General features: G+C 35.9%; 1 protein-coding gene across 3 annotated transcripts in view; it reads left to right on the forward strand.

Annotated features, from left to right (window-relative positions):
• LOC148951240 (cysteine-rich PDZ-binding protein) overlaps positions 1-10,309 on the forward strand; it is a 37,781-nt gene extending 27,472 nt beyond the window's left edge. For 2 of the 3 annotated variants that reach the window (XM_089090753.1, XM_089090752.1), the window contains one exon: positions 9,543-10,309. In XM_089090753.1, coding sequence (XP_088946879.1) covers positions 9,558-9,860 — 303 coding nt within the window. In that variant the 5' untranslated portion in view covers positions 9,543-9,557 and the 3' untranslated portion in view covers positions 9,861-10,309. The remainder of the gene's footprint in view (positions 1-9,542) is intronic. The other variant, XM_089090754.1, reaches the window with a different exon arrangement.
• Positions 10,310-11,619: the final 1,310 nt, after the last annotated feature.

An 11,619-nucleotide genomic window follows, 5' to 3' on the forward strand; every position in this document is an offset into this window, starting at 1 on the left:
TAATTCTGTATTTTTTCCATGAATAGATACATGTTTTTTTTGTGTTTTATTATCTCTTTTTTTTTGCATGGAGTTATTGTATTAATCCAGTTGTTCACGTTGAAAAAACTTTAATTTTTTATAGTAATTTTTTATGTTATAGACTTTTTTATAATTGTTTTGTGCGACAAGCTTGTTAAAGCTTACCTATCTTGTATCTTGGTATCTTGGTATTAATAAATAAATAAATAAAGGTGTCAAATATATTTGTTTTTGGTATTTGAAATTAAATTAAAATATCCATATTTATCAGTGATGTTCAACACTTTCAGCCTTTTTCAATCAATACCACCCTGCACTATAAATTCTCATTTGATTTTCTTAGTTTTAATGTTTTACTTTGAAAATGCTTTAATTTTTATAATCACTGAGTCTGAAGGCATTCAATATTTTGAGCTTTTATAACAAAGTTAATTTCTTGTTTTTCTTAAGAAGGCTATTGTTTTGTGTATTTTTTTGTAATTACTTTACTTTTTTCATTTTTATATACTTTTACTTTACTTGACATACTTTTTCAATTGCCTTTAAAAAATGTTTTGTCTCTATGCTTTGCTGCCCATCAAAAACTAAACAGAGATCATTGAAATATTGACTGTTTTTTTCTGTGTTAGCAAATATTGTGTTTTAACTACTGTCAACTGGGGTAACTTTTACATAATTTTCAACTTTAAGGCCCTCTAGGAGTTAGCAGGGTGGCAGAAAAAAAATCTGAAAGTATTGCCAAAAGTGCGAATTATGCTACAAGATGGCAGCCTGAGACACCTAATATTGCATCTCTGATGCAACTATTTCATTTTTAATGATAATGTCAATTATCAAAGTCACCCAGCTTTAGGGTTGCTGTGACAACCAGCTTGGACCATCAGATTTTCTCTAAAACTCGTTCATTGGTATCAAATGTATCAAAAACAATAAAAAACTTCAGTTATATCAAAACTCTTAGAAAAAATAAAATAGAAAATAGCCTTCAAAACTAGCCAAATCAGTTGCTTCAATAAAAGAATAACCCTAGGGGAACACAAAACCAGACCAATCCACCCCAAACACCAACTGACTAGAGGTGGTTGAGGTACTGCCAACCTTAGAAGGCTTTGGCTACACTATTTCTACCTGGCTTGTGTAGACACAACGTGTTTCTTCTGTTAGCACAAACTTATAGCGCAAAAAAGCCGCGCGCTTTAGAGATGTAATTTCTAACTTGATATCGATTCCAGCACTTTTATTTTCATCTTCCGTCAGATCAAATTGTTTGTCAATTCTGGTTACGTATTGTGATATGGACTTCTTTCCAGCCAAATTGATCACAACATAGTGCCCCATCGTAGCCTGACCCTGACTAGGGTCTTATGCAGGTCCCATGCTCATATCAGAGTCCGAACCGTCGTCAAACTGAGGATCCTCTGGTAAACTGTCATAACTGAAATCATCTTGAACAAACTGTGGGGATTTTCTCTTCAAAGGTTTTGACTTCTTACTTCTGGCACTTTGAATTTCATCAGGAACAGTATCATCTGAGTCAGAGCCGCCATTGTCTCTGGCACTAGTCGTCTTGCTTCCCTTTCTTTTTCCACTCCTCTAACTGTGGCATTTGTAACATCTTCAGACGAGATACCTTTTCCTGGCGTAATTTCCAATCTTTGACGCCAACATTGTGGAGCAGTATCATCTTTCCCATAGCGCATACAAGCAAACATCTCTGTAACTGCTTGTCCAACAGTTTTGACAGTGTTGCTTATAGTTGAGTCTTCCCTGGGTATATTTGCAATGACGGTGTCTTATTTTATGGGAAATACTGAACAAGCCTTGAGTCTGTTTTTTATAGTCTCTGCAGATGTTTCCCTCATCTCACCCAATAGACGAGCGATTAGGGTCTTAGAGTGCTCTTTGGAAACTGTGGACTTGTTTGGATAGCGCGTCGTATATTCTGCTAGGCCCTTCCGTCATACGCGTTTCATTTTGATAACTGTCAAAGTCACCCCCGAAATACCCTTTCTCCAAGGGGTGACTTTGACAACTCAACCATCTCCTTCTGTTTAAAGGTAAATCCCTAAATACTTACTGGGCGACTTTCTGATCATATTTACAAGCCTACTAATGCCCCATAAGAGAAAACAGTCACCTATTCTTTCATGATAAGACAAATTTTCAGTACCCTGAAACATAATGAAAAGTACTTACTTTACACAACCAGTTCGCAAACAGACACTCTTTACTCGATGGACGTCATTTCCACACTTACTGACGAAGATAATCTAAAGAGCCATCTAGAATTTTCTCATATTTTTTCATTGCACCATCTGTTGTCAAAAGTCAAAAGAAACGTTTTTCTATGGTTGTGTCAATGTCACCCCTGATTACCAATCTCACCCCAGTTGACGGTTTACCATTTCATGAAATGTATTTAAACAAATAAAAATACTTTTCAAATAAAAGTAAGGAGCAAGTTTAAAACTTAAAACAAATTGGAATTACTCTGTATATAAGGGGGACTGCTCCCTCCTCAACACCTTGCTCATTAAAGAAATGTTTTTTTTTAGTGTTTTGAAAATCTTTTTTTTTTCAATTAAAATTGCTGAAAACAGAGCTTCTGGCAGCATTTGCCAGGCCTAAAAAATTTTTATGGCAGGGCTTATGATGGCCTGCATTGCCCTTTCCACCTCTCTGCTGTTAGATTTGGGCATGCATATTTTAGCTACATAGAGGAACATTTTAATTAATTCCTACTCCCCCTACCTCTTTCAACATTTATCTGAAGGCCCTTTAAAAGTAAGCGTTTTGGCCATTAGAATATGCTCTTTTAGACGTCTATACCAATCCCACTTACACAATGTCTCACCCCCCTTTGTTATAGCTTATATGTAAATTAAACATCTCCAAACATAATTTCACTAAAAATAAAGTGAATCGGCTTGGTTAAATCCAGTACTGTCACCATGTGGCATTACTTCTTTTGTAACTGGGAACCCTAAAAATATAGTTTATTGATACTTTTAAATCAATTACCTTCTCAGAATTTTAAATTGATTTCAAATTTGTCCTCTTTGGGGCAAAGTTGTAGTTTGGGAAGACAGAAAACAAGACTTTCCCCTGGGCCAATCTGTATGTTCACTTTAGAAGAAATTTTAAATTTACATTTGAATGAGTTCTCTTCCAATTATCTAGGACCTTGGTTTTAATACAATCACCCCCTGGGAAAAACAACAAAACCAATAAACATGCATCAATGATCTTTTTTCTGGGAAAAAAACAGCAAAGTTCCACCTTTTGTTGATTAGAGCTTGAAACCTCTATGGTAGGGCTATCTGATATGATGTATCTAATAAAGAGGTTTTCAATAAGATTGCTTGATATTTTGGGGGTGTTTCCCCTTTTTTTGAAAGTCAGGCACATTTTCTCAGATTTATGGTTTTGGGCATGTAACAATAAACTGAATGAATTTAATACATTTAGAATCAGTATAAATAGCCAATTTTGTTGGTGTATGAATTGTCATAAAAAAATTCTGCTTTTAGTTTTGGTGAATATTGGTCCAAGTTACTTTTTACTTACAGTTTGTTATCAAAAGCTATTTGATGAGAATCTCTTATGACAAATTTTTTCTAACATTTTTGCTGTATTCAGTTGAATCGGACAATCAAAAAAAGAGGGTCAGTTTGACAGCTGGATTGTAAGTTTAAGTTTTGGTTTTCTTTTGATATTTTGTAAATGTCTGAAGATATAAGGGATTTCAGTTCAAGGAGCAGATTGTCCTGTTATGAAAGAGGTACATTTTACATGGCTGTTATAGAATCAAAACATGGTATCTATGCAGGCAGGATGAATTTTGAGTAGCCTATCTCTACTCCTTCTATAACCTATTCTAAGGTTTAGGAAATTGCATAAAGACAAGTGTGTAATCTTCAGAAGTAATAAATCTTTCTGTAATTTTGGTTTGAATCTGATTTTCTTTTAAGTTTAAGTGCATAGTAATTAAATATATTATTAATTAAACAGATTGATCCCTTTGCCAGGAATCCTTTTTGTTTAAAATTTACTCAGTTTCGTTTGTTTTGTGTGCAAATTTAGTTGTTCTTTTTTTTTAGAATTTCTTCCTAAATGTATTTAAAGATAAACTTGTCCCTACAAAAAATCCTCAAATATATTCCCTGTCCCCCACCACCATGGCTATTCTGGCGTCTCCCCCCCCCCTATAAAATTTTCTTCTGGTGCCATTGAGCTCTTGTAAATGATGACTCTGCAGAGCCAGTAAGCTTTGAATCATGAGTGTAAAGGCTCAGCTTGCTTGTCGAGCATCACTAATAAATTGTTTTACCCAATATTGTTCCCTGAGACATGCCACTGTCAACTTCTGAGAAGAATTCTTGCCCATTGTCCCCAAACACTGTAAATCTCTGCTTTCTTCCTGTGAAGAACTGCATCACCCATTCTACAACCTCCAGTTGAATGCTGATAGCCATTAGTTTCATCTTCAGCAGACAATGACAGACTGTCAAATGCTTTGGCAAAAATTTAAAAGGATCATGTCAACTGCAGTATCACAATCTAGCAACTCAGTGAAATAGTCATAAGAACCTGTAAGATTTGTCTCAACTGAGCATCCAGATCTGAAGCCATATTGGCTGTCTGTGAACTGTTTTCTGCCAATTAAATGTTTCATTATCGTGGCATTCATGATTCCTTCATGAATTGTACTTGAAAATATAATTCCTACTTCCACCCTTGTGGACAGGATAATATTTGCATTTTGCCAATCTTAAGGAACTTGCTTGGTATCCAAAGACTTTAATTACAGTTTTGTCTAGGGAAGGGCAAGCTCTAAATGTGCCTCTTTCAAGGCCTGTGGATGAACTCCATTAGGACCAACAGACTTATTTGGATTCAATCTTCTGAACCCTAAACAGGTGGTTTTGAGTGCAAATCTTGATAAACTCCTCTCAAGTATGACAAGAATGCTACATTGACTCCATATTTGTTTACAATTTGTGAGCTGACAATGATATGAATACTGCAGTGATCACCAAGGTTTTTGTTAAATTGTCAGCTGATAATGACTTTTTTAAGCAACAAATTAGATCGTGCAACAGCAAAGGGGTGTTTTCTTCTATTTCATGTCACAAGACACCAGTTCTTGCTCAAAGACAGTCTAAGTGCCAGGGAATGAAAATTCTGATAGATCCAATCAATTTAACATGTTCTCAAACCGTTTTCTCTAAGTTATGGCCCCCTATCTTGGAAACAAGGAAAATTGCTTCTTAACATGGTTAGCCTGCATCCCTTCATCTATTTCTAATCCCTTTTTCTGCCAGGGCTATGAGGCTGCTGTAAGACCTCAGAGATATGTTTAAGGGCTCAGTTCAAAGCTGCATAGTTCTAGAATGGCTCAGTTTTAGAGACAGTAGTACTGCTTCTTATAAATTTGTCTTAATTGTTACCATTCACTAGAGGTTTACAAGCCCCAGTCTTTTGTACTTCCCCTCCCAAACCCATTAGCAAGAGAAAATCTAAAACACCCATTTTGAAAAAAAACTCTGCCAAAAGAAAATTCTTCTCATTTCATGAAAATAGTGGAATTTTTGATTTGCAAATTCTCAAATATACCAGTAACAACATGCACCTTGGATGCTTTAGCTATGTGACAAACTTGCACATATCTTGTTGGGTGTGTGTGTAACTGAACCCCAAGAAATTGAATTCCTGCAACTGAACCCTTGTATAGCCAAACCCAATTTAACTGAACCGTCATGCAACTGAACCCTCATGCAACTCAACTCCATTTAAATGAACCCCTGTGTAACTCAACCCCATTGCAACTGAACCCCCAAACATAGTTTTTCAATATTCTTCAAATATGAGGCAATACCATGAGGCAAAACACAAGTCAGAATCTTTACATGTCCAGCCTTGTTAGAATTGTTTCTTTTTTAAAGTCATAATATAAATGTCTGTCAAGATCATTCTTAAATAGCTTTGTTTTATTTGCGCAAAAAAAGAAATTCGGATGTCACAAACTATTAAAGCAGATTTATTTCTCCCTTTTTCAGATGAATAAGACCTTTCCTGAATGTTGAGTAGTAAACATCTGTGTGGTGAATCTTTGAACTATATGAATTTAGATAACGACTTTTGATCAGATGTCTTTGAGGAGATTGCAGCTGAAAAGGAAATGGGAGGGGAACTAGTTGTACTCCAGCCTTTTTCAACATTCCCTCAACATACCCTGAAAGTTTAAACTTAATGCCCTCAGCTGTTCTCGAGATATTACAGATATGTCTTCTTGTAATAATGGATTCACATAGTATTTTTGATTTAGTTGAGGATGCCCCTAAACATCTCCCAAACAATGTGACAGCTGATATCATCAGCCATTCTTTAGATATTGCTGGTATTTTTATTGTATTTGGTATTCTTCTTGACATTTCTCTAAAGTTTGACCTTAATACACCATGCCTTTTTGGATATCCAGGATCACACATACCCCCTTTTCTTAAGAATAGACAACTTGCATAATTTACAGCCCTTGCACCAGGGACTTGGAGTTGTGAACCCTAGAGGCATAATTATTTAAACTTTGGTCTGTTTTAAATAAAATGGTTATCTCGACATTTTGATTGGATGTATTTGCGGAAAAAATGGGCATGGAGTTGGAAGCCTTCCAATCACTTTTGAGTCTTAAAAAAAGGCACTGTAACTTTTGACTTCCAATTCAATGAGCTCCAAAATTGATACAATTTTTCCAATGAAACTCCAAAAACCTTTTCCATTAAAACCTTATGTGTTAGAATTGAGCAGCTGGCTTAGCTTACACCCCTTGCCCCAGGAGCTGCTGGTGGGTTGTTATATTGGAGGCATGGTTATTTTGAACAAAATGGCTGTTTCAACATTTTGATCAGATGCATTTGGGGAAAAAATGGCGGTTAGGAGGGAGAGGCTGGATACCCTCTGATTACCTTTGGTTCTTCAAGAGTGGAACTAAAACTTTGATTTCCAATCTAATGACCTCCTCCAAAGTTTACATGATCATCCCTTCCATAAAAACCATACATTTTAAAAATGGGTAACTTGTACTTTTTTTCAGTAAAGTGCAAATTATGTTCTGGTTTTGAGAAGGTATGGGGGCTGTTGGCCCTACTCGTGTTAATTTCTGCTTGTTTTTAGTTTGAATTGCTTATTTATTGTAATTCCTATTCGTTTTGGGTTTCTTTTATTTATTGATGGTTATTTGTGGTAGTTTCACCCTTGGTAGATTGCTCGATTTTATTTCTGCTCATTTTTGGTTTAATGGGCTTCTTTGCTTTTCTTTGTAAAACTTATTGGGGGGGGGATTTTTTTTATTAATTATAATAAATAATAAATCATTGAAGCCTTGTGGCTCTTTCGTATAGGCAGTGCTACAATGTTGCCTCTGATACGATTCTATTTCATGTGCTTACTATGTTGTTTTCTTGTCTGTGTTTTTTGAGTTGTTGAGACTTAGACAGGTACCGGGGATAAGTTTAGTTTTGCATTGTTGGTAAATTCTAATTACTGCAGCTTGAGCTTATCTTATTTTTTACCAATGGAGAGTTTTATGGCAGTCATTTGGGGAGATGTTAAACAAAGTGATTATAGGGCACCAGGCCCCTCTCACTCCCCTTTTCATTGCCCCCCCCCCCAAGGCCACCAATCAAAATTTTAAGAAAGCCATTCTGTTCAACATAGCTAAAAAGTCCAATAACAATGTCACTGGGGATGACAAGACCACCCACAACCCTTGGATAAGGGCTGTAGTTTATTCAATTTGTTCATTGTTCACTTTTGGGATTTATTTTTTGGAAGATGGGGGGGGGGGGCAGTTGCGTAATTTCGTAAAAATCCTGGGGGGGGTGGGGGAGCAAAGTTGGAGCCGATTTTTTCAAATCAAGGGAAAATGACTGGGGTTGCGGGAAATGAAAACTGGGGTTGGCAGGGGGGGGGGACTGCCACATAGCAAATTATGCAGGGGGCATGTTTATTCTTGGTTAAAAAAAAGTAAGGTATTAAGGTGAAGCTCTTTTGGAATCTTAAGGAGAGTGTCTAGCTGAATCAAAACTCACTATATTCATATAGCTTATAAAAAGGGCATACCAGCAATATTTTAGGAATGGTTTAGGGTATTACGTTGAAACTTACAGGTTGCAATAAGTTGCATGTTCAACCGACCAAAAGGGAAAATGTGCATGCTACTACCGCTACTACCACTACACCATCAGCAACTTCACAATCAATTTATTAAAATTATTCCATTCATCTTCTATACTGTAAAATTTTTAACTCTCCAGTTCATTATTTACCTGTTCCTGGTAAATCTCTTTCAAATTCATATCTTGGAGTCTATCAGTGTTGACAAGAAAACGGAGCTTTTTTATGAATCATCTTGATAGGCATTTATCTATTGACTTAGAAAAAAAAACAAAAAAAAAAACAAACAGTTCCAATAAGGTTGAATATGTAAAGATTCTAACTTGTGTTTATGATGGTTACCTAACATTTGTAGAATGCTAAAAAACTGAATAGGGTTCAGTTGCACAAGGGTTCGGTTACACGAGGGTCCAGTTGCATGGGGACTCAGTTGCACAGGGTTCAGTTGCACAGGGATTCAGTTACACGGGGGTTAAGTTGCACTAGGGTTCAGTTAAATGGGGTTTAGTTGCACGAGGGTTCAGTTACACAAGGCCTCAGTTGAACAGGGATTCAGTTGTATGGGGTTTCAGTTACACAGGGACTCAGTTGCACAGGGTTCAGTTGCAATGGAACCATCTTGTGGGAAAGCTTAAGGAATATAGGAAATAAAACATGCAACTGGTGTCTCATTTTGACAAAAAATAATATTCATTTCTTTAGTTTCATCACCTGAACTAAATAATATTTTTTCTAAAGTCTATTATGTATGTTTAAGAACAACAAAACAAGCCAAAATTTATTTAAAAAAAACTAAGTTTTTCTTATGAAAGCAAAAAGCAAAGTTGAAACTTAAAACCAACAATTATTACTCCTTCGCAGATTGTAGAAGATATGTTTACAAAACTTATTCGGATAGTGGACACGTGATATTTTCCCATATCTGTAGAATTTTAAAAATTAGTGCTTTGCTGAAAACACAAAACTAAACTGAAAAAACAGGATTTCTCTTTTGGAGTAGAAGATTCCATGAGTAACCTAAAAAAAGAGTAATTTGTAAGTCTCTCAATGGTCTTTCACCGATTGTGATATTGATAGCATTTAGTATATAATTTTATTTCTCTAAAAGCTCAACCAAGCTCAATTTTCAGTAAAATGCTAGTTTTTTGGATTCTCTGGATATCAGAAAATATCACGAATCAGTTTCTTTTGAGCCAGAATGTCAGATATATCTTGAGTAATTTGTGAAGTAATAATTTTTGTTTGTCTTAAGTTTCAACTTTACTCCTGGCTTTTGAGAGAAACACTTTGTTAAAAAAAAAATACTTAAAGGCTGTACTATTTTAAAAGTTTTCTTTTCCTTTCAGGTAAAACAGATTGAAATGGTGTGTGAAAAATGCGAGAAGAAACTTGGAAAAGTAATCACACCAGATCCATGGAAATCTGGGGCAAGGAATGTAACTGAAGGAGGAGGGAGAAAAGTTGGAGAAAATAAAGCGCTCACTGCTGCCAAAAATAGGTATAACCCATATACATCCAAGTTTCAATCATGTAAGGTATGTCGACAAAAAGTGCACCAGCCTGGATCTCATTATTGTCAAGCTTGTGCTTATAAAATTGGAATATGTGCCATGTGTGGAAAGAAGATTTTGGATACAAAAAATTACAAACAAACGAGTGTTTGACGTTACACCATGTTTTTTTAAATCTTTAAGCCCAACAGGCTATCCTTCAACTTCATTCACTTATTGAGTAATCAATTCTATTCCAAGAAATCAATTACGTATTTATGTATATCTTCGAGGAGGAAGTAAGATTTGAGATTTCTGTAACAGACTTGGCACAAATAAGGCCCCACCAAAAGACCGTTTTTGACTCTTATATTTTTGCAAAAAAGCTGTTTAGTGTTTATACGAAGCCCTGATTACAGAAACTACCCATAAAAAGGCAACTTCGTCTATTCAGTCCAGTATTTGTGTTTTGTTGAAATTTCTTCTTTTGAATAAAGTAACTACAATTTATACCAATGTAGGAGTTAATGTCACCAGTTTTGTCTGTTTCAAGAAGACATTTCTCAAGCAACAGTTACCTAATACATATATCTTGTCTTAATTTTGAAATAAACTTGAATAATTTTTAATTACTCATCACCTTTATTTTAACTAGTATGAATGTTCTCTTTGCTTGACCGAGGCTGCCGTTTAAGTTAGTTGTGCGTAACTAATTATCGTAATTACATTTAAATAATCATCTTTTGTGTTTGATTTTGATTGTTGAACTTGGTCTGAGAATGGTCTTTGGGCCAAAATTTTAGTTCGAAATCCGTCCCTCCCCTTTGTATGCAATTGTTTAACCTCCCTTTAGAGAACTCCTTATGATTTCTGTAATTTTACAACTTGTTTTTTAAGTTAACTTTTGGGGAATCATAATTTATCAACTAGTCGTGTCTTAACAAAGCAGAGAACGTTGGGAAGACTAACTGGGTGAAAGCCATGCAATTGGAAGATCTGTATAAACCAAGATATATTGCTAGAAAAACAAAGTTCCATAAGTGCACATTTCATAGCTATTGAAAGGGTTCTAAACTAAATATTGTCCTAGGTGGATATATGGAGACGTGATTCTGCCTAAAATAGTTTTTGAATGCTGGATGGCCAGTGTTTACGAAATAATTTGACAGACTTAGCTGCTCTCGAGATATTTTAGAAACGCTATTTTGATAGCATCAGTGATTTCAGGGGCGATTCATAGTTTTATCTGAGTGACACTGTACTACAAAGATTTCACTTGGCCGTTTTCTGATTATTGAGGCGCTTTTGTCAATCAGACGGTTGATTTTCTCTTTGGTTGGGGCTTCCATGAGTTGGATACTTGAAAACTTATTTGAAATTGCGGATCTCTACTTGTTGCATGTTTCGATATTTTTCAGCAGATCGAGGGGAAATCTGGGGTAGCTTTTTTTGGCTGTTGGGGCTTTCGGAGGTGCAGAGAGAGTTCTGACATGACTAGAACGTGGCCTGAGTCAAAGTCACTAGTGGCTAAAGATACTATGCTCGGTATTGACGATTTCCAACGCTTAGGGACAAGTATGTTGTCAATCATGTTTGAGGTCTGGCTGTCTAGGGATCTCCGCGTAAATTTTTTGTGCCGTGTGTGACGAAATATGGTGTTGGTAATGAGGAGTGGGTTATCACAGCTGAAATCTTTGAGCATTTCACCTCTATAGTTTTGTCACCTATGTCCAAACTTGCCCATTACTTCTCAAAACCTTCATTTGACTGTCCCACGACGGCTTTTAAAGTCCCTAGTCACATCTTTCTTGGGCACTTGGTCTACGACGTGCTGGAGCTGGGTATATAACTATTCTCCTTCTTGGTCACTCTGGGATGAGTTTGGGGTATAGACTTGGATGATGGACATGTTAGTAATAGATCCTTTAAGACA

This window comes from Artemia sp. Qi Xiang Cuo, chromosome 6, assembly GCF_049724085.1.
Source record: "Artemia sp. Qi Xiang Cuo chromosome 6, ASM4972408v1, whole genome shotgun sequence".
Lineage (NCBI taxonomy): Eukaryota > Metazoa > Arthropoda > Branchiopoda > Anostraca > Artemiidae > Artemia > Artemia sp. Qi Xiang Cuo.